Source organism: Heptranchias perlo, chromosome 18, assembly GCF_035084215.1.
Source record: "Heptranchias perlo isolate sHepPer1 chromosome 18, sHepPer1.hap1, whole genome shotgun sequence".
In the NCBI taxonomy this organism is placed as follows: domain Eukaryota; kingdom Metazoa; phylum Chordata; class Chondrichthyes; order Hexanchiformes; family Hexanchidae; genus Heptranchias; species Heptranchias perlo.
Window position 1 is genome coordinate 25,646,350 of NC_090342.1, and position 24,503 is coordinate 25,670,852.

At 39.9% G+C, this 24,503-nt stretch overlaps 1 protein-coding gene across 3 annotated transcripts in view; it reads right to left on the reverse strand.

Annotated features, from left to right (window-relative positions):
* The window catches only part of LOC137334976 (myoD family inhibitor domain-containing protein-like), a 75,343-nt gene extending 56,047 nt beyond the window's left edge, over positions 1–19,296 (reverse strand). The window contains exons 1-3 of one of the 3 annotated variants that reach the window (XM_068000067.1): positions 19,037–19,295; positions 18,613–18,747; positions 9,572–9,706 (exon numbers count right to left, since the gene is read on the reverse strand). In XM_068000067.1, the coding sequence (XP_067856168.1) occupies positions 9,572–9,706; positions 18,613–18,697 (220 nt within the window). In that variant the 5' untranslated portion in view covers positions 18,698–18,747; positions 19,037–19,295. Of the gene's footprint in view, positions 1–9,571; positions 9,707–18,587; positions 18,748–19,036 lie in introns of those variants that run through there. The other 2 variants (XM_068000069.1, XM_068000068.1) reach the window with 2 other exon arrangements.
* Positions 19,297–24,503: the final 5,207 nt, after the last annotated feature.

The window sequence follows — 24,503 nt, forward strand, 5'->3', positions numbered from 1 at the left end:
ATTCTCTAGAGTTTAGAAGAATGAGAGGGGATCTCATTGAAACATACAAAATTCTTACAGGGCTTGACAGGGTAGATGCAAGGAAGATGTTTCCCCTGGCTGGGGAATCTAGAACCAGGGGTCACAGTCTCAGAATAAAGGGTAGACCATTTAGGACTGAGATGAGGAGAAATTTCTTCACTCAGGAGGGTGATGAATCTTTGAAATTCTCTGCCACAGAGGGCTGTGGAGGCTCAGTCATTGAGTACATTCAAAACAGAGATCGATAGATTTCTAGATATTAAAGGCATCAAGAGATATGGTGATGTTTCAGGAAAATGGCGTTGAGGTAGAAGATCAGCCATGATCTTGTTGAATGGCAGAGCAGGCTCAAGCGGCCGGATGGCCTGCTCCTGCTCCTATTTCTTATATTCTTATGGTTCCGTCCCTGCCACAGCACTCAAACGGCCCACATCAATGTCACAAATTACATCCTACGTGACTGACAGTGGTGCACTATCCCTCATCCTTCTCGACCTGTCCGCAGCCTTTGACACAGTTGACCACACCATCCTCCTCCAATGCCTCTCCTCTGTTGTCCAGCTGAGAGGGACTGCCCTCGCCTGGTTACATTCTTATCTATCCAGTCGTAGCCAAAGAATCTCCTGCAATGGCTTCTCTTCCCACTCCCACACTGTTATCTCTGGAGTCCCTCAAGGATCTATTCTTGGCCCCCTCCTATTTCTCATTTAGAAGGTAGCCTTCTCTTAGCTTGGCAGTTTTTCTTTCTGCTGCCTTCCAATATCCTGACATTTACATACTTGTCTTTTCACAAAATTTTAAGTAAAATTTAAATGTTGATTTTCTTTTTTATGGTTATTCTATATTTTCTTCCCTCCTCAATTTGCATATGAATAAATACAGCCAAATCCTCCTACTAAGTCCTTGACGGCAAGAACAATTTCAAACCCTTTCTCAACATTCAACTGCCGACTTCAATCCCCCCCCACCCTCATCTCCAATGCCAAGTGTGAAAAGCTTATCGACTATTTTGTCTCAAAAATCAAGAATGTCCACACAGCTATGATTAAAAAGAAAAAAAAAACCTGTAAATGTTAGAAATCTGAAACAAAAACAGAAAATATGAGAAATACACAGGTCATCCAGTATCTGTAAAGAGAAGAGACAGGTTTCTATTTTGGGTCCAAGTGTTCTGACAAAGGCTTATAACCACAATAATTTACAGATACTGATTGACCAGAGGAGGCTGAAGCAGAAAATGTTGAAAATATTTTTCAACATTTCCTCCTCAATATTTCCTCCTCCCACTCAGCCTTTCCCTGCCGCAACCTGATCCCATATCACTCAAACTTTTCCCCCCTCTCCCCACCAACATTTACCAGGTCCATCGCCTCTGAGGCCCGCCTCCCAGCATCTAAATCTCCTCCTCATTCAACTAGTTCTCCTTGCTCCAATCTTTGCCAACATCCCTTTCCACAGGCATTGTTACCCTCTCCTCCAAAACTATTACACCTCCTTGAAAAAACTCAGTCTTGATCCCTTCATCCTCCCTAACTGCCATCCCATATCTAACTTCCCTTTCTTCTCCAAGGTCTTCACACACGTCATCGGCACCCAGCCGAGTGCTAACCTCTCAGAAAATGCATTTTTCAAATTCCTTCAAACTAGCTTCCATCCCACTCACAGTGCCATGACCAACCTAGTCATTGATGGCTTTGACATGTTCTGCAAGTGCAACTATCTTGCACTATCCCTCCTCATCCCTGTGGTATTTGAAACAGCCAACCACAGCATCTTCCTCCACCACCATCTCTCCCCTGTGGTTCCACTCTGAGGAACTGCCCTTACATGGCTGTCTCTACATAACCAGAACATTTTCAGCAATGGCTTTTCCTCTCAGCTCTGCACGATCACCTCGTTCGCAACATTTCATCTTTGGCCCCTTATTTTTCCCATTTGCATTCTTCCCCTTGAGATATTAGCAACATATATGGGGGACGATAGTTTTCTGAGTTTGTATTGGCAAGGCGGTGGGGAGCCTTGCCTGCCAGCAGCACCTATTAGGAAACTGAATGCATTAAATTTTACAGACTGGCAAAGTCAACCTAACATTTGGACAGCAATCAGACACTTTACTGCAGCCAAAGCAATTGAAATTAATAGGCCTTTTAAACTGCTGCAGGTCTTTAAACCCTGCAGCAGCATGCTATTTACTGCACTGAAATAGACAAGCTCCCAATCAGGGGAGTTTACAACACTTGGAGAAGACATATATTATTCTAATTAAACTGACCCTCAAGACACCACAGAGATTATAGCAGGGTCAGCACCAGTGACATCGGGAGTGCGTCATTCTCATCCTGCAACACTTCCGGCAGGATTTCCATCCTAGTGGAAAATCCAGGCTTTTGTAACAACATACAAAAAAAAACATACACAACATTTTTCAACCCAAACTTGGACAATGCTGGCAGCTGTGGTTACAAATGTTACTTCTTTACTTCAGGAAAAAAAGACAAAAATGTAGTATTAAGGAAGTCCTATTTCTCATTTGAATTAACAATTCATCAAAACATTCAGTCATTGGACAAATACACTATGTAGTGCGGTAGCAAACTGTGGAGAAGAGGAAGAAGTCAGTTTTGATCCCTGGCACATGTTGACTGGCTCTCAGCCTGGGGAACAAAAGAAGTACAATGGACCCCAATCAAGCTTGGGAAGTAGGAAAGAAGAGGCTTAATTGTTACTCAGTTGCCTCTGTCAGAAATGTACATGTCGGAACATTGGGTAATGTTCCCCAGAGTCAAGCAGCATACCATCACTCATGATCCAAACTCACACGAAGAGTAGCAACAATAGGGTTACTCGAGGTCTGTTGGCGCCAGTTGAATATTATTCCAATATAAGTTAGCTTCTACGAGGGTGACAGGAGGGGGAGGGGGAAATCTGAACAGTGTATTTATGCATAGACTATCCTATATATAAAGAGGAAAAAATAACCCATAATTGATCCAGTCTAGTAGGGTCTGGGACTAGCTCACCTAGGCTGGGTTATTTGCCTTATTAGCAACATTAACATTTGTTTTGTTAAACACTTATTTTTTACTGAAAGATTTATTCTTTAGAATTCTATTTCCAAATGAGTAATTTTGACAGCTCAGTAGAACCCTCCTTACCTTAAGTGGCCTATGCCTCAAATTAGTTTAACTTAATCAGATTAATGCAATGGGCACAATCCTCAGTTTTAAAACCAAACATCCCCAAAACTAGTGTACATTCAGGGTGCTGAAAACTGCACTCCCCAGATATCAAAGAATGTCAAAGCAAGTAACAGCCTCATGTTCGATTGTAATTTGCGTAAGCTTGCAACTCACAGCACTCAAAACTTAATGGGGTAGAAATTGGTCTGTATTGCGCCCTTTTTTCTGCACTTTGTGGGGCCCATTTTTCTTTTTTTATGCATCCCGGGCAGACACCTAAAATAGGCATTAGATTCCTTGAATGTGTAAATTAGGGGCTTGATGCCTGTTGAAAGACCTCTTTGCAAAATTAGTCACCGATGAGCAGGGTAAGGCATCGGACGTTGCTGATCAAATAACTTTGCTTTCATATTTTTGGTTCTTAATTGGCTAAAAAACAAAATGGTCTATGGGGCTGGTTTTCAAAGAATTGTTTGTAGAACTTGCTTATAAAGTAATTTTGAAAAGGGCTGAAAGGGTCACATTCGATGGCAAAAAAAGACAAAAAAAGTGTTAAGCTATTTTGATTTAAAATTGTGGTTTGTCTATTGAAAGCTGCTGTATAGGTACAAATTTTCTTTCTACATCAATTCACCACAAGACACAATGGAAAATGAAATTTATAAATCAGAATTGTTCGAAACTTAACTGGTCATAGCACATCAGTGATAGGTCACATTAGGGAAAATAGTAAAAAGCTAAAATTAAAGGTGCTATATCTGAATGCACAAAGCATTCGTAACAAGATAGATGAATTCATGGCACAGAGAGAGATAAATGGGTTTGATCTAGTAGCCGTTACTGAGGTGTGGTTGCAGGGTGACCAAGGTTGAGAATTAAATATTCCAGGGTACTTGCCTTTTAGAAATGACAGTCAAAATGGAAAAGGGGGGGGGGGGGGGTAGCTCTGATAATAACGGATGAGATAAAGGCAGTGGTGAGAAAGGATCATAGCTCCGAAAATCAGGATGTAGAATCAGTAGGGGTGGAGCTAAGTAATAACAAGGGGCAGAAAACACTGGTGGGAATAGTTTATAGACTCCCTAACAGTAGTTATACTGTTGGACAGAGTATAAATCAGGAAATTAGAGCAGCATGTAACAAGGGTAATGCAATAATCGTGGGGAACTTTAATCATTGTACAGACTGGGCAAACTAAATTGGCGAAAGTAGTTTGGAGGACAAGTTCATGGAATGCATTCGAGACAGTTTTCCAGAACAATATGTCGAGGAACCAACTAGGGAACAGGCTATTTTAGATCTAGTATTGAGTAATGAGACAGGATTAATTAGGAATCTTATAGTTAAGGATCCTCTGGGGTACAGTGATCATAATATGATAAAATTTCACATTGAGTTTGAAAGTGATGTAGTTAAGTCCAAAACTAGGATCTTAAATTTAAACAAAGCCAATTATGTAGGTATGAGGGATGAGTTGGCTAAGGTAGATTGGGAAATTATATTAAAAGATATGATGGTAGATAAGCAATGGCAAACATTTAAAGAAATAATTCATAATTCACATGAACCAGATTTAGTTAACGGCTTAACTGTGCGTGAACATCTATCCAATAGTGATCATAACATGATCGAGTTCAATGTAGTGTTTGAAAGGGAAAAGGTGAATCAGCTGCTAAGATTCTAGACTTGGGCAAGGCCGACTTCAATGGGATGAGACAGAGACTGTCCACAGTAAACTGGGCAAATCTGTTAATGGGTAAAACAACTGATGATCAGTGGGAAATGTTTAAAGAAACATTTAACGTGATACAGAATTGGTTTATACCCGAGGGGCAAGAACTCTACTTGCCAAAAAAAACAGCCATGGACAAAAGAGGTAAGGGACAGTATAAGACATAAGGAAAGGGCATACAAAAAGGCAAAAAATGGCACAGATCCTGGCGAATGGGAAAGATACAAAGATCAACAAAGGGTCACAAAACAGATAGTAAGAGCTACAAAAAGAGTGTGTGAAAAGAAACTCGCAAGGGATATCAAAACCAATACGAAGAACTTTTATAGTTATATTAGGAAAAAAGGGTGGTCAGGAGCAGTATTGGCCCCTTAAAAACTGGAAGTGGGGATATTGTCATTGACAATGGGGAAATGGCAGACATGTTGAACAATTACGTTGCATCAGTATTTACAGTCGAAAAAGAGGATAGCATGCCAGAAATCCCAAGAAAACTAATACTGAATCGGGGAGAGGGCCTCGATAAAATTAACATAAGTAAAGCAACAGTAATGAAGAAAATAATAGCACTAAAGAGTGACAAATCCCCAGCACCAGATGGTTTCCATCCCAGGGTTTTAAAGGAAGTAAGTGAGCACATTGCGGATGCCCTAACTATAATCTTTCAAAGTTCTCTAGATTCAGGAACTGTCCCTCTAGATTGGAAAATTGCACATGTCACTCCGCTTTTTAAGAAAGGAGAGAGAGGGAAACCGGGGAATTATAGACCAGTTAGCCTAACATCTGTTGTGGGGAAAATGCTGGAGTCTATAATTAAGGATAGGGTGACTGAACACCGAGAATTTTCAGTTAATCAGAGAGAGCCAGCATGGATTTGTGAAAGGTAGGTCGTGCCTGACAAACCTGATTTGAATTTTTTGAAGAGGTGACTAAAGTAGTGGACAGGGGAATGTCAATGGATGTTATTTATATGGACTTCCAGAAAGCATTTGATAAAGGTCCCACATAAGAGACTGTTAGCTAAGATAGAAGCCCATGGAATCGAGGGAAAAGTACGGATTTGGTTAGGAAGTTGGCTGAGTGAAAGGCGACAGAGAGTAGGGATAATGGGTAGGTACTCATATTGGCAGGATGTGACTAGCGGAGTCCCACATGGATCTGTCTTGGGGCCTCAATTATTCACAATATTTATTAACGACTTAGATGAAGGCATAGAAAGTCTCGTATCTAAGTTTGCCGATGACACAAAGATTGGTGGCATTGTAAGCAGTGTAGATGAAAACATAAAATTACATAGGGATATTGATAAGATTAGGTGAATGGGCAAAACTGTGGCAAATGGAATTCAATGTAGACAAATGTGAGGTCATCCACTTTGGATCAAAAAAGGATAGAACAGGGTACTTTCTAAATGGTAAAAAGTTAAAAACAGTGGATGTCCAAAGGGAATTAGGGGTGCAGGTACATAGATCATTGAAGTGTCATGAACAGGTGCAGAAAATAATCAAGAAGGCAAATGGAAAGCTGGCCTTTATATCTAAAGGACTAGAGTACAAGGGGGAAGAAGTTATGCTGCAGCTATACAAAACCCTGGTTAGACTGCACCTGGAGTACTGTGAGCAGTTCTGGGCACCGCACCTTCGGAAGGACATATTGGCCTTGGAGGGAGTGCAGCGTAGGTTTACTAGAATGATACCCGGAATTCAAGGGTTAAGTTACGAGGAGAGATTACACAAATTGGGGTTGTATTCTCTAGAGTTTCGAAGGTTAAGGGGTGATCTGATCGAAGTTTATAAGATATTAAGGGGAACAGATAGGGTCGATAGAGAGAAACTATTTCCGCTGGTTGGGGATTCTAGGAGTAGGCGGCACAGTCTAAAAATTAGAGCCAGACCTTTCAGGAGCGAGATTAGAAAACATTTCTACACACAAAGGGTGGTAGAAGTTTGGAACTCTCTTCCGCAAACGGCAATTGATACTAGCTCAATTGCTGAATTTAAATCTGAGATAGATAGCTTTTTGGCAACCAAGGGTATTAAGGGATATGGGCCAAGGCAGGTATATGGAGTTAGATCACAGATCAGCCATGATCTTATCAAATGGCGGAGCAGGCACGAGGGGCTGAATGTCCTACTCCTGTTCCTATGTTCCTATAATTCTCAACAAATATACATTCCCTTGAGGAATGACAACGCCACAGGAAAAGTGATCCAATCATGGCTAACTAGAGAAGATAAGGATAGTATTAAATTAAAAGAAGCTTGCAATGTTGCCAAAAAGAGTAGCAAGCCTGAGGATTGGGAGGGTTTTAGAAATCAGCAAAGGATGACCAAGAAATTGATAAAAAGGAAAAAAAATTGAATATGAGAGCAAACTCGTAAGAAATATAAAAACAGACTGTAAGAGCTTCTACAGGTATGTAAAAAAAAGATGAGCAAAAGCAAACGAGGGTCCCTTAGAGGCAGAGACAGGAGAAATTACAATGGGGAATAAGGAAATAGCAGAGATGTTAAACAAATATTTTGTATCTGTCTTCACAGTAGAAGACAAAAAAATACCGGAAATAGTGGGGAACCAAGGGTCTAATGAGAGTGAGGGACTTAAATTAATTAAGACTAGTAAAGAAAAAGTATTGGAGAAATTAACAGGACTAAAAGCTAATGAATCCCCTGGACCTGATGGCCTACATCCCAGGGTTTTAAAAGAGGTGGCTGTCGAGATAGTGGATGCATTGGTTTTGATCTTCCAGAATTCCCTAGATTCTAGAACGGTCCCCGTGGATTGGAAGGTAGCAAATGTAACCCCGCTATTCAAGAAAGGAGGAAGAGTGAAAACAGGGATCTATAGGCCAGTTAGCATTTTCCCTACTACTGATGTCAGGCCAGAATCGATTATTAAGGATGTAGTAACAGGGCACTTAGAAAATCATAATATGATTAGGCAGAGTCAACACGGTTTTATGAAAAAGAAATCATGTTTGGCAAATCTATTAGAGTTTTTAGAGGATGTAACTAGCAAGGTAGATTAGGGGGAACCAGTGGATGTAGAATATTTGGATTTTCAAAAGGCTTTCAATAAGGTGCCACATAAGAGGTTGTTACACAAGGTGAGGGCTCATGAGATTGGGGATAATATATTAGCACGGATAGAGGATTGGTTAACGGACAGAAAACAGATTGTAGGGATAAACGGGACATTTTCGGATTGGCAGGCTGTAACTAGTGGGGTGCTGCAACAATTAGTGCTTGGACCTCAGCTGTTTACAATCTATATCAATGACTTAGATGAGGGGATCGAGTGTAATGTATCCAAGTTTGCTGATGATACGAAGCTAGGTGAAAAAGTAAGCTGTGAGGAGGACGCAAAGAGGCCGCAAAGGGATATAGACAGGTTAAGTGAGTGGGCAAGAAGGTGGCAGTGGAGTATAATGTGGGGAAATGTGAAATTCTCCATTTTGGTAGGAAGAATAGAAAAGCAGAATATTTTTTAAAAGGTGAGAAACTAAGAAATGTTGTTAGCCAGAGGGATTTTTGTGTCCTTGTACACAATCACAGAAAGTTAACATGCAGGTGCAGTAAGCAATTAGGAAGGCAAATGGTAGGTTAGCCTTTATTGCAAGGGGGTTGGAGTATAAGAGCAAGGAAATCTTGCTGCAATTCTATAGGTCTCTGGTGAGACTGCAACTGGAGTTTTGGTCTCCTTCCCTAAGGAAGGATATACTTGCCTTAGAGAGGGTGCAACAAAGGTTCACTAGATTGATTCCTGGGATGAGAGGGTTGTCCTATGAGGAGACATTGAGTAGAATGGACCTGCATTCTCTAGAGATTGGAAGAATGAGCGGTGATCTCGTTGAAACATAAAATTCTTAGAAGGCTTGATAGGGTAGATGCTGAGAGGCTGTTTCCCCTGGCTGGAGAGTCTAGATCTAGGGGGCATATTCTCAGGATAAAGGGTCGGCCATTTAAGACTGGGGTGAGGAGAAATTTCTTCACTCAGAGGGTTGTGAATCTTTGGAATTCTCTACACAAGGGGGCTGTGGATGCTCAGTCCTTCAGTATATTCAAGGCTGAGTGATAGCTTTTTGGACACTAAAGGAATCAAGGGATATGGGGATAGGGCAGGAACTTGGAGTTGAGGTTGAAGATTGGCCATGATCTTATTGAATGGCGGAGCAGGCTCGAGGGGCCGTATGGCCTACTCCTGCTCCTATTTCTTATGTTCTTATCAAGCTTCCTACATACAACAGTACACCAATGAATGTGTACTTGAACCATTCCACCAGAATGAGTTTTATTTGTTCTTGAAATCAATGACAACAAATCTGTAATGCAAAGATCACCACTAGCACACAAATAGTATCAACTATTTACAAGCCTGACAATATGCATAGTGATAACGATGAGCAGTACTTAGCAATACTTGTGCATTTACGCAAACTGTTAATATACTCTGACAGCCATCATTCTGTTAAAGCAATTCCGTTGACTCATGTTACTTTACTGACATTATCACATTTGACACAAGCTAACTGTGTGTCAATATCGTCACTATCTGTAATTGTGGTATTATTGTAACACTGTCAGGCAGCAATTTGTTCCAGAATGCACTACATTAGTCAAAAGACCTTCCATGAACTTACTTCTGATGAGGTCACCAGTGGTGTCATTCACCAGGTTTGATGAGTTCTGTGCATCCTGATGTATGGCCCAGTTACCTGGTGAAGGTAAGGCCTCCTGCTGTGCAACTTCTCTCCCCTCATCATGTTTATTGGTATCTGAAAGAGGCAATTATTCAATGTTTTCTCTAGCTCTCCAATTACTAAAACCATGTAAAAAGGCAAGAATTTTTCCGACTTAAGTAAACAAGTTTTATTCAACCATTTCCTTTATTCTAGCCATTTAGGATCAAACCAGAAATTTCTCGAACATCTGCAAAACTATGAACAAAAATCATGTCACTCCTTGTTTAGGTCATTATATATTTTATTCCATTTTGAGGAAAAGCAATTTTACTGCATATCAGATGGCATTACAACAGTGTACACCTAGAGAACAATCAACAAAGACAGAGTTGAGGAATCTTACTCTGGAAGCATTGAAAAGATTTGGAGAAACTGCACTGCAACAACAACCTGTATTAATACTGTGCAAAATAATGGAATTGATTACAAATAAACTTGAGGATTACCTGTATGACAGCATAGTAAAGAACAGCCAATATAAATTCAGAAGAGAAAGATTCTGTCTGACCAGATTTCTTTTGAGGAAGTGACATCCCAAGTGGACTGAATCACAAAGTTCTATATGAATGGTTACTATTTAAGATCAGAGGGTTGGGGACTCAGGACGAAGACTGGGAATCAATAAGAAACTAGTTGAAGGGTAGGAGGTAATAAGTCATTTTTTAAAAAGCTGTGTCGGGATAAGGGTAAGTGCTGAGTGGGATGTCCCACTGAATGGTACTGGGAACCCTACTGCTTTTAATTTTCATTAATAGTTTAGATGAATCGGAGGAGAGAGCTCAAGAACTACAAAATGAGTTAAACGAAACGTATGTGAGAATATCAATGGCAAATGAAAGTTAATATGAACAAGTGTAAAGTACTACAAATATGAAGAAAATAGGTGACATAAAAACTCCATGAATGGTGTTGAAATAGTTAAAGATGAAATTGAAAAATCTAGGGATTTTGGCAAACTCAACATATCTGATCACAGCTGGGCAGCAATCAGCAAAGCAAACTGAATACGGAACTATAATAGGCAAAACAGTACAGTACAAGTTGGAGATATTCTTGTTCAGACTGTAAAGTGCTCAGGTCAGATCTTACCTTGAATACTGCATCCAGTTCCATTCACCAAGACAGTGGGGAAACATTCAAACCTTGGAAGTGGTTCAGAAAATAGCCAAGAGACTGATGCCTAGCATCAGAGGACTGAGTTATAAGGCAAGATTAAAGAAACTTGGGCTTGTCAGTCTTGAAAGAAGGCTGACAAATAATCTTAGAGGCTTATAGTATAGTAAAGAATATGGAGAAGGTAAATTCAGAACTCTACTTCAAACTAAAACATGAAAACAAAATAAATGGTATAGGTTCAAAGTAGTAAAAGGCACATTTAGGAGTGATGTCAGGAAGTTCTTCTCTGCACTAAACAATGATCAATACATGGAATAGGCTTTGGGTAAAGGAGTGGAGGCAAAATCCTTGAAATCATTTGCAAAGCAGCTGGATGCCATTATAGGGGTCAGCAGGGTCTTTCTGGATAGATAGCGAAGATAGATTGAATGGCCTATCATTTGTACCTATCTTGTGATTTTTCTATAAAACCCAAGTCTGTACAAGATTTGAATACTCCCCCCCCATATCTGGGAAGAGTTTTCTGGCACCTGTCTTGCATTCTTGACAGAATACTGATCATCTGATAGGCAATTCCTGCATCACCTTGAGCCTTTGTTGCAACCATTCTAGCCTTTCTCTACTTTAAATCAATACTACTTTGGTCAGTGCTGCTCTAAAAATGTTTTAGATCCACATTGTAGCATCCTACACGCTCTTGTTCCTCCCTACAAACAGTGTTGAATGCATGCTGAGTTATGCTATTCCTGATTTATTCTAACTTTTTTTTTGACCAGGGTCTCAAAATTGACACTCTTTACCTTCCTCAATCCTTCCTTCCTCCTACAATCTTCCAACTTTTAAACCCCAAACTTGGCATCACTACTTACTTACCTAGTGTATTTTCAACCTTGTTGATATTCAGCACTGAGATTTGGTCCTTCACCTTGGTTTTTCAATGAAAAAAAAAACAATCTTTACACCTTAATGCATGCTCCCAGAAAAGTTAATTCTATATTAAAGCATGTGTGAGCAAAAGGACAGAGTTCCAAACAATGACACTGTCTGTGAACACCACAAACATGATAAGTCGTGTGTAAAATTTCACTGCTGATGTTCTGTGCAGACTTTTTGGATTGAGCAGTAATTCATAGTATAAAATCATGTTTCAGATTAAAAGTCCTGATATTGTATTTGCTTGTCAGTCCCATTTTGAACACTGCTTTCTGTCCATTATTCGCCTAAATGGATGAGTTAACATTTCATTATTTTCCAATGCACAGTGTGGCACATGCACAGTTCAATGGATTGTTCATGATGCTTTTTGAAGAGATGGGTCCTGATGGTGGGGCTAATTTAAAAAAAATGATTTAAAAGATTCAAATGTCAAAGTGTTACTGCCTTCACTAATTTACTAATTTTGTTGCTTCTAAGAACAGACTGAAGCATGCTATTGCTCACCTGTCTGTACACATAAAATTACTTTCAGAGATTTAAAAACTCAAACCACGTAAAGTCACTGAACACTGTGGCCCAGAAATTCGCTCGTGCTGGCGCGAACTGGGTGTACAGAATGATCCCTGTGCTTAAACGAGTAGCTCCAAGGCGCACCTGATATTGGGCCTCATTTAAACGAGACTGGCAAGCTGTCCAGATACCCGCTGGCTATCTCCAGGCAGCTCACCGGCGAAGAGGCTTGGAATTTCGTGCTGCAGTGTCGCCGGCAGAGGCCCTCAGGTAAGTCATTTAAGGGGAAGGGAAGGCAATTGAGAGGGGGGGCGGGGGCAACCGGGAAGGAAAGCGATCGGGGACCGGCATCAATCTGCGGAACTGCACTGGAGCCAGAAGAAGCACTCCTGCGCTTCCCGGCTCGACATTCAGGAAAGTATTTTTTTTTAAACTTACCTTTTTGGTACAGCCTGCAGTGGTCCCTTTAAGGACCTCTGGTTAGACCCCATAGTTTTCCTGAACGCAGCTGGCCCAGGCAACCCAATTTTTCACAGGGGGCCTCAAACAAGTGTTAGGCCCCTGATTTGCATATGCAAAGGGACAAACTTCAGGCACGAGCCCTGGACGCTATTTTTCGACTGTACCAATATGCCAGGCGGTGCACTTCCTGCCTGCCATATTGGAGGCTTGGGCGCCCATCTAGCGCCTGAAAAATGGGCGCAGCACCATCGAATTTCTAGGCCAATATGTTGACATACACACACTGAAAAACAGTGAACCTTTGTTAAAAGAATATACCAGTCAGTCGACCAGTAAGTCACCTAATAATGTTTTTATAGTGGCAGGATTCAATTCAGGAGGTTTACCATTGGCCATTTTTTCTCCATTAGATAGATTATCTTCCTCCTGTTGGTGAAACACCCTGCAGCATAAATAAAGGAAAAACAAAGTCCTCAGCGATGCTTATCAAACTATAAGGGTCTTCCAGCATCTAATGTTGCAAGTTAACTCATTCCTATGTGCTCTAATTTTTCCACTGATGTCATCACTATACACTACCTAAGCAAAATTATTTTTGAAAATACTAAACAGAACATAGAAAAAAGAGCATTATAATTCCTTAAAAATGAGACCAAAACTCTGCAGCAGTGGAGGAGTTTGGACAGACCCATTTACTCTGAGTTCAGCCCTTTTTGCCCCAATCAGAAATTGTGGCTTAAATACTCTTCACATTATAGTAAGCCCACTCAGAAACAGGCAGGTATATTATGAAGCTATACAACACTGGATGCAAGAGTGATCGGTGTAGCCCAAACATTCAGATTTGCTAAGGGCCTGGCAGAAGGGAAGGGAATTTAAATTTTGAAAGGCTGGTTTTCCAAAAGCACTCAGATCAATTATTTCAGTAAGGCCTTCGATAAAGTCCCCCACAGGAGACTGGTCAAGAAGGTACGAGCCCATGGAATCCAGGGTGCCTTGGCACTTTGGATACAAAACTGGCTTAGTGGCAGAAGGCAGAGGGTGATGGTCGAAGGTTGTTTTTGTGACTGGAAGCCTGTGGCCAGTGGGGTACCACAGGGATCGGTGCTGGGTCCCTTGCTGTTTGTGGTCTACATTAATGACTTGGATATGAATGTAAAAGGTATGATCAGTAAGTTCGCTGATGATACAAAGATTGGTAGGGTGGTAAATAGCGAGGAGGATAGCCTCAGTCTGCAGGACGATATAGATGGGTTGGTCAGATGGGCGGAACAGTGGCAAATGGAATTTAACCCGGAAAAGTGCGAGGTGATGCACTTTGGAGGGACTAACAAGGCAAGGGAATACACAATGAATGGGAGGACCCTAGGCAAGACAGAGGGTCAGAGGGATCTTGGTGTGCAAGTTCACAGATCCCTGAAGGCGGCGGAACAGGTAGATAAGGTGGTAAAGAAGGCATATGGGATACTTGCCTTTATTAGCCGAGGCATAGAATATAACAGCAAGGAGGTTATGATGGAGCTGTATAAAACACTGGTTAGGCCACAGCTGGAGTACTGTGTGCAGTTCTGGTCGCCACACTACAGGAAGGATGTGATCGCTTTGGAGAGGGTGCAGAGGAGATTCACCAGGATGTTACCAGGGCTGGAGCGCTTCAGCTATGAAGAGAGACTGGGAAGATTGAGTTTGTTTTCCTTGGAGCAGAGGAGGCTGAGGGGGGACATGATTGAGGTGTACAAAATTATGAGGGGCACAGATAGGATGGATACTAAGGAGCTTTTTCCCTTCGTTGAGGGTTCTATAACAAGGGGACATAGATTCAAGGTAAAAGGCGGGAGGTTTAGAGGGGATTTGAGAAAGAACTTTTTCACCCAGAGGGTGGTTGGAGTCTGGAACTCACTGCCTGAAAGGGTTGTGGAGGCAGGAACCCTCACAACATTCAAGAAGCATTTGGATGAGCACTTGAAATGCCATAGCATACAAGGCTACGGACCAAATGCTGGAATATGGGATTAGAGTAGACAGGGCTGATGGCCGGCGCGGACACGATGGGCCGAAGGGCCTCTATCCGTGCTGTATAACTCTATGACTCTATGACTCTAATTGACTGCTTTTGGAAAATTGCTGTTGCTAGTGAACAGCAGCAGCAATTTATTTTTTTTAAATGTTCTTAGCCTGGTAATGCAGGTAGGACTTGCAGCTAAATCCCTGCACCCCAGCCAAAATAAGTGCCCTGTGCCAACATAAGTGGTGCGGGCACTGGCCCACAGTATGCAAATACCCCTGACTCCCGGAATTGGGACGGGGCCAGTCATCCATCTATGGGATGGTCATATGTTCCACCCCAGATCCACCCCAAAAAGGCATCTCTCAGAATTTCAGGCCATTGATTTATAAAAACACATCTTGATATTTTAAGCTCCACAATGTGAACTAAAATGGTGCGTTTGTAGAATTTTGGTTGTTTGGGGGAGGGGGTGGGAGAGCTAGAGGGCAGAGCAGTGTAGTAAGAAAGGAACTGGAATTCAATGAATAGAGTATCTGGAATGAAGCAATAGTGCACAATGCTTCATTACTTGAAAATTTGAGCTCCTTACTAATGAAGTAATAAAAATTACTATTTTTTTTAATTAATAAATATTCCTTAAAATGTGCAGGACCAACAATTCTGCCTGCTTATCTGAAGGAATGGAGGGGAAAAGGCTGGTTGATCCATTGCAACCATATCAGAACACAGGCAGTGATTTGGGAACAAATCACCTGCCCACACTTTTGCAGTAAGAGAATGGTAAAAGGCAGGCCGGGGAGAGGGGGGGGAAGGGGAAGAGGGGGGGAGGGGGAGAGGGGGGGAGGGGGGGAGGGGGGGAGGGGGGGAGGGGGAGAGGGAGAGGGGGGGAGCAAGATTGGGGAAGAGTGAAGAACACTTCTAAAGGTTTTTAATTAATCTCTCTGGATTTTCACATAAATCTCACTCCCAGCTAGGAACTGAACTGCTCCCTTCCTGCAAAGCCTCCTACTTTGTGACCAAATATTAAAAAATGCAAACAAACTTGCACTTGGGGGAAACCATACAGAAGACTGGAGACCTGACAAAATCATGCAATCATATGAATCCAAATAATGATGCTCCAATAGCTGTGTGACTGCCTGATATTTGAGACATCAGGAAACCAAGTATCTAATTTTCTGGGTTTCATAAAAGCAAATGTGCATGTTGATCTTTCACTGATAGTATTATAGTCAGATATCACAATTAATGTTTCCATAACCACATTATCTTAGCTATAAACAGATGGTTAGGTAGGCAGTACAGCTTCCACTATAATATTGATATCAAAGCATATAACACTGCACAAGGACTCTATAGAGAACAATTAAGGAGAATGCTGGAACAGCTTGCTCAGCCCCTGGAGAAGATAAATGGCATGGCGACACCATCAACTGAAAGACTATGGGAATATCTGAAGGACTGTGGGAATATTAGGAAGCACTGCCCACAATGCATCAGTGGAGCAATTCCATTTCTCACTTAAGCTATCTCTCTTGTATCTCAAGTGAGATTGCCAATTTAGTGCCAAGCTCAAAATAGTTTTGTGCTATAGGTTGAACCCCACTGGAAACTGGATCAAGACCACTCAAACTGTCTGAACAAAGACAAAAGAAGCTGGGGCTCTTTTCTCTAGAAAAGTGAAGACTGAGAGATGATCTGATAGAGGTCTTTAAAATTATGAAGGGGTTCAACAGGGTACACGTAGAAAAGATATTTCCACTTGTGGGTAAGCCCAAAACTAGAGACCGCAAATTTAAGATAGTCACTAATAAATTCAATAAGGAATTCAGAAGAAACTTCTTTTTTCAGAAAAGTGATGAAAACGTGGAGTGGTTGAGGCGAATAGCATAGACGCATTTGAGGGGAAGCTAGAAAAGTACATGATGGAGAAAGGAACAGAAGGCTGTGTTGATAGGGTTAGGTGATGTAAATAGAGTGGGAGAAGGCTCGTGTGGAGCATAAACACAGGCAGAATGGCCTGTTTCTGTGCTGTAAATTCTGTGTGTGAATTTTAATAGTTTCTAGAAGTGAAAGGACAGTGAGCTAAATGCCTGCACCACCCACTGCAACTGTTTATGATGAGATTCTATGTGTGCTGAGAATTTGAGAATCTTAAAACCTGATATGCAAAATAAAAACCTATCACTTCCTGACATTTTATCTTCCTAGAGAAAAGGGGACAAATCAAATTCTTAAAACTCAAGATGTGCTATACCCTTATGTTTGTGTCAGTGAAAAATTCACAGGAAATGACGTTTATTGGAGGCAAGGTTTAGTGCCATTCTACGAAAGCAACAGCTAGGCTATTCACATATTCTATATAAAAACAAACAGTCACAACAAAGAGGAAAAACAGTTAAAATTGCAAAACACTTTTTTATAGATTTGTTTAAAATGGGTCTACATTCATCACAATTTATTGCAACAGTTTGTATCTATAATCTCACTTAATTTGATAATGCTATCTTGTACTTTTACTTTAAGTGGGACACAAGCAAGCTCCCTTGAATTTTTAGTCTCAAACACACTAATAAATTGAACTCTCATTTTGTTTCAGTGCTCATTTCAGATAATATGCTTCTGCTGACATCACAAGAAGGTTCCATCAACTTATTATTTCATATTTTGTAACAATGCAGTAATAAAAGGGCATTTTCATTATTCAAAGACAGAACAGAAGGTGAAGAAACAAGTCAGCAAAATCAGGGTTTACAGCAGCAACTGAAATCAGAAAGTTAAGGTTTTCTTTTTAAAAAAAGCAATAGAAGCACAACAGAAATAAAACAGATGCTTATTCTGTCCACAGCTGCCTAGTATATAACACACATTAAATTGCCAAGATTTAACTTCTGGCCATTGATCAGGTGACACACCCAAACACCAATTTCATGCATTCAAACTGCTGTCCCTCTGGAGTTTGTCTATCCAGATTTTACATGAAATTGTTTGTGTTATGTTGTTAGTTAGTTCAGCCTTTGACAAGATGTTAGTAAAATTAAACCATAATTCTGAGAAAATTACATGAGCCTTAAATAAAGAAAACTGAAATTTCCACAATATCAACTTCAAACAAGAGGCTTCTACAGCATTCGACTAATTTTGAATTTCATAGCAGCCATTTAAAAAAATGTGGCTAAATTTCAATGTAAATCTTATGTACATCAGGAGGAAATCCTTTAAAAAATCAATGATGCTGTTTGGGTTTTACTTTTACTTTAACAGATATTCATTCCACATTCTCAAACCAGATACTTATTACACTGCATTTTTTTCCAATACAAAAGTACTTTTGGATGCACATCAATGGAGAAGTGGCAGCATAACTCTGAAAACCAGCAAATGCACTATAGCCCTGAGTTGTGAGAATCCTCAGTTTGAATCTCAATGTCTGCTGTATAAATCAGCCCTATAATATACCATGCATCAGAATCATATAAAACACGCCAAATAAAAAGCTTGGGGAAAAGGTTTAAATTACCATAGCAAGAAGATGTCAAACTTCGACATAGTCCAAAAGACCAAGTTCAGGCTGGGTGCATATTTTAAAACTCAAGTTTCAATCAAAAAGAATTATTCCAGCAATCAAATGTATATTTGAAAACATGCCTGATTCATCTTTTTCAAATATTCACTTATTCAGAAGAGAATTAAAACAACTTCTATGGATAAAATAAAATGTAAATTTAGTGAGGATAGTGTCTCTAATTAATTCTTATTTTACATTGATCTATTTCTGCGCTGAGATTTGTACTTTGCACCAAACGTTAGTTTTCTTTTAAGTTTAAACCGAACCGTTTGAACATCGAAGGCGGAATTCTCTAACAGTAAGAGATAGCTTACGTTTCTTTTTTCCAAGTCTCCTTACCATCAGTATGGAGCAAAAGACTGTTTTCTGTGAAAGTGTCCTCTTCTGGCCCTTCAGGCCCTGGAGGCTCTTTCACCTGGGACATCTGCCAAGCAGCTCACTCACGCACAGATCGCAGAAACGGAACCAGCAACCCTGATAAACACAAGGAGAAAAACTCAAAGTACCACCCATCACTTTTTTTTTTATTTAAAAGCTGTTCATTCTACCCTTTCTGGCCGTTTATTTAATTTCTAAACTTTTTTTACGTCGCCACTGTAAGCCATTATTTGAACTACGTCAACAGTTGTTTCAAAATCTGGAAAAAAATTAAACCAAAACTATATATACAGACCTTAATGAAAATAATCTCTGGGAAAATAGTGCATTATCTAATAACAGTACATTAATAGGCTCTGACTACATTTTTTCTTGGGTTACGTACCTGAAAACCATCCCAGTCCCTTGTGTTTGTCGAATGTGATTTTATTGGATATTTTTTAAAAGTTACAAAGTATCCAAACGACGCCAATCGGATACTTTCTGCAGCTCAGTCCCAGTTATAAAATGAGGATTGAGTGAAGCGATGCAAAGATAGCCAGGCTCCGACTAAGCCTGCTGCTCTTACATTATTTCTTCACTTTTCTTCACAGAGACCTTTTTTTTCTCTTTTTCTCCCCAGACCACAGTTTTCATCATTTCCGGATGCCAATGGTATCCAGCGCTGGAGTGGAGCCACGGAGTGTGCTGGTTACCCTCAGGGTCCACATGTCCGCCGGATCACTACAGTCTTAAACTACAAATCAATATAACATTATATATATATATATATTTCACACTTCACTTAACCTGATTTATTTGTAATTCAATCATTTATTTTTTTTACATATAACATTGCAAGTAAAATATCTTTAAGTTAAATTCGGCATCATCCTTCTTTATAATGCCATAGTTTTTTAAAAAATCATTATTATTCAGGTTTAACAGTTGCATACTTCAAAACAGCTGATTCATTTTCGGGTTAAAATGCTGCATTATATCCTGATGCTCATTCTGACACTTACACATTAGCATGACACCTGGCTGATATCGGTTGACGCCCAGTGGAACTTAGCGCCCACAAAGTAAAGGATCCGCCTTTAATGATTCACTAGGAAGTTCAGCAGCAGCACAGCTAATAAAGTTACATTGGATGGATTATGTGGCCAGTGATACAAAACGACTTTTTTCATTCAATTTCAAAAATATTTTTTTTTAATTCTTCGCAATGTTATTTACGTTATAAAACTGTCGCCAATAGTACGTAATTCACTCAAACGATGCGTATTTAGCACATGTCATTGTCACAGTACACTATTGTAAAACAAAACGTTTATTTAAACGGTCATAACCTGCTTCCCTCTTTTGGAAATACTCTACCATTATGATGAAGGTAAATTCCTCTCCCTCTTCATGGCAAGAAAATTCCACTCAAAATATCTATTCTCAGGATGCTTATGATCAGTAGTTTCAAAATATACAGCCTCTTTTGTTTCTGTATCATGATTTAACGTTTCTGGGACAAGTTTCCTTTAATACTACATATTAAGTAAAAGTTACAGGAACTTTCTCCGACCCTTAAACTGTCCAAGATCAACAACAATTTCACTTCTATGCCATATTTAACTTAGCAAAATCTCCCAAGGCATTGTAGAGAGGAAGAGTGGACACTGAGCAGGGATTGAGAGGTTAGGGAGAGGTGACTGAAGGTATGGTCAAAAAGCTGAACTTTGAAAAGACTTTTGAAATGGGGAGTAAGGCTTCAGTGTTGCTAATGATTACTCGGTCCATCTGTGACTTGATGTTGGACAGATAGTCAAACAGCACAGCAGTAGTTGTAGAGTTGGGGGTGGTGGTGGTGGCGATGCGGTAAAGCTAGATGTAATTGAAAAATAATGGAAACTGATTCCATGCCTGCAGAAAAAATTGTCAAGAAGCAGCATTTATATGATGAAGGGGGGAGAGGTCATGCAAAACACTATTTTGCATATCGTTACAGTAATACAAATGTGAATATTACAGTAAGAAGCTACTGAAAGTCAAGAATAGCTTCATTACTGCAATATTAATCATATACAACTAATGTAAAGAGAAACAAATAATTTCAAATAAATGTAAAACTTTTTAATACTTTTCGTTTGCTTGAATTGTCTTTTCCTTTCTCCATATTATCTTTTCCCTATTCTCTCTTCTATTTTTATCATTTAATTTTTACATAATATATCCTATTCTATTTATTGTGACCCTTTATTCTTTAAAAATTTAGGAATACTGCATTTATCTTTCTTTCTGTGCCTCCCAGGTCTCAGCTGTAACAAAAAGTATCATGGTATTGGCTTCTTTAAGTCATGGTACCTTTGTGCATAAAAACCAGGTTAACTTACAGAAAATGGTTCATCTTGTTTTGATACAAAGCCTCAGGTAAACTGAGCATCCTGGGGGTTTTATTGGTGTAAGCGTCAGCTTGGCTCAGTGGTAATATTCTTGTCACTGAGCTAGAAGATTTGGGTTCATGCCCCCATTCCAAGACTTGAGCATATAAAATCTAGGCTGGTGCTTCAGTGCAGTACTGAAGGAGTGCTGCATTGTCAGTAGTACAATCTTTTGGATTACATATTAAAGTGAGGCTGGTCTGCCTGTTCAGGCAGCTGCAAAACATCCTATGGCATTTTTTGAAAAATAGCAATGAGATCTTATCGCGTCCTAGCCCACATGACTCCCTCAACGAACACCATCAAAAAACAGATTAACTGGCCGTTTATCTTATTGCTATTTGTAGGCTTTGTTGTGTGTAAATGGCCACAGTTGTCTACAAAATAGCAGTAACTGCATTTCAAAAGGAATTAATTAATTGTGTAGCACTTTGGGATGTCCTTGAGTAAATGGAAATAAAAATCAGGAGAGATGTAAAACGGGCTACCGACTCACTATCACCAATTTTACACTATCGCACAAAGTCAAGATCTGACCCATTACATTCATATTAAATGTGCAGAAGGCATGCAAAGAATATAACAACACATGAATGTGAGTGGCCACCTTTCACTGCCCAAGTAATGATTTGTTCATCTTCTCAGGCTCAGGGCTGTGCAGGGAATTTGAGTGTGGTAACCTGTCTGATAACTGCCTGTGCTCTTGTATGTATTGATGATACTTTGTTTTTCATAACTGACTCTGATTTCAATCTGAAAATGCATCTTATGATTCTAGTTCCAAATTTAAACAAAAGGGAAATACAATGAAGGCTATCAAGCAACATGAATATCAATAAAGTGTATACTTGAGGAATTAAAGATACATTTTACATTAAAATTGAATGAGGGCACAATCATTGTATAGCATTAAAATAGCTGGTTAATATTTGATACCCAACATGGCAGCCATTTGCAGAATGCTACATACCTATCAAAAGAAATGGTGGCAGACTTGAACTGGAGGTAAATGTTCCAGGGCAGAGGTTCTATTATACACAGTTATATTTTTATAGATCACGGGTCACACTGGATAAATGAGTGCATGTAATGCAGTGCAGCTGATAAGGTGAAGGGCATGACCTTGTGGGCTATGTCTGTAAATTTTAAGGATTGTGTCTCCTTAGTAATACATCTGCATACACAAATGGATTATTATCGTACCCCTTACAGAAAGTAAGGTGTGATTGATTATATCCACTTTCTCATCCTGTACACAAATTTCATGCTCTAATATCTTGCTCCTAATGCTATTTTTTATCTGATTTGTTATCTCTTAATTTCATAATGCCCTACGTTCCTCATCCAGAATACCTATTCCATCCTTACATTAACTTTCCACTGAATGGTTCTCCTTTCATCCTCCCTCTCTGCTCCTAGTATTTACAAATTTTATCACATAATTTCTGATCCAAATTCATGAACCTTTCCTCTTCCAATGTAGTAGAAAGTGATTTATGTGGTCATGTATCAGGATGTTCAGTTTTGCATATCTCACAGGCAGTTGAGGCACAAGTAAGTTATGTTGGGTATGTTATGAGTAGTTTGTTTTTTATACTCCACCATCACTATCCCAACATGTATTTTATTTACATCATATATTATGGCTTTGTAAAGGCTTTATCATAGAATCATAGAACGGTTACAGCATGGAAGGAGGCCATTTGGCCCATCGAGTCCGTGCTCGCTCTCTGCAAGAGCAATCCAGCTAGTCCCACTCCCCCGCCCTATCCTTGTAGCCCTGCAAATTTTTTCCTTTCAAGTACTTATCCAGTTCCCTTTTGAAAGCCACGATTGAATCTGCCTCCACCACTCCCTCAGGCAGTGCATTCCAGATCATAACCACTCACTGTGTAAAATAGTTTTTCCTCATGTCGCCTTTCGTTCTTTTGCCAATCACCTTAAATCTATGTCCCCTGGTTCTTGACCCTTCCGCCAATGGGAACAGTTTCTGTGTATCTACTCTGTCTAGACCCTTCATGATTTTGAATACCTCTATCAAATCTCCTCGCAACCGTCTCTGTTCCAAGGAGAACAACCCCAGCTTCTCCATTCTATCCGTGTAACTGAAGGCCCTCATCCATGGAAGCATTCTAGTAAATCTCTTCTGCACCCTTGCTAAGGCCTTCACATCCTTCTTAAAGTGCGGTGCCCAGAACTGGACACAATACTCCAGTTGTGGCCGAACCAGTGTTTTATAAAGGTTCATCATAACCTCCTTGCTTTTGTACTCTATGCCTCTATTTATAAAGCCCAGGATCCCAAATGCTTTCTTAACTGCTTTCTCAGCCTGCCCTGCCACCTTCAACAATTTGTGCACATATACCCACAGAATTAATTTAATAACAAAAAACTTCTTGTTTAATATTTTTATTTAAAATACTGTCCTATATTATACAGATAGCTAGCATTTTGGTGCAATTGGTAACAAAACAGACTTTGCTGGGAACACACATCAGGTCAGTTAATACCTGTGGAGAAAACAGACAGGTCAATGTTTCGGGCCAGGTCTTTCTTTAGAACTGCAAAACTTCCCCTTTTTTCTTTATCTACTCAAATGCTTGTTCATCTTTCATTTTTCATTTCTGAAGAAAGGCCTAAACTGAAACATTAGTTTTGTCCTCTCTACAGATGCTGACTGACCTGATGTGTTTCCAGCAATATCTGTTTTTGTTTCAGATTTCCAGCATTTACAGTTTTTTGCTTTTTGTTGGTACAATTGTTAGCCTGATCCATTCAAGTTCTGGATTATTATGAGCCTATTGTGCATTTAATAAACCTCACTATTCACACTTGAGTTTAAGAAGAATAGACAAGAGCAGACAGTAGAGACAGCCAACAGAGTGGCAATAATTACAGAGGGCGAACCTGGAGAAAGACAGAGAATAAAGTTAGAAATGAACAAGCTAAGAGAGACTGATAAGGAGAGTGAATGACCACTAATGGGCTGGGGCAATATTTAGCATACACACAGATTCTTAAAACTCTTGTTGTAAACCACTGCTGGTAATCCCATACATGTCTTCCAAAGAGAAATATCATATTAGGCCTCCCCTTTTACCTCTGAAAATCTGCATGCAATGGATATCACCAGCAAAAATATCAGCATGAAATTATACTGACTAGCAAAAGGTGGCACATCATCTTCATTGCGGTAACAAATGAAATGCTGATATTAAAGCTGAGAGAGAATGTGCAGTGTTTATAATATGGTGCAATATCTGGTTAACCACCAGCTTTCTATTATTTATATTAGCATGCAAGGCTACAAAAACTCTTCACTCCCCGCCCACAGCATTACATAAACAAAGCTGGTGTATCAGCAAGGCTGCTGGTAATGATAGTAATTCCAATGATTTCACTAGACATCAGCAAACTCAGTGAATATCCAGTGGTTCTAAT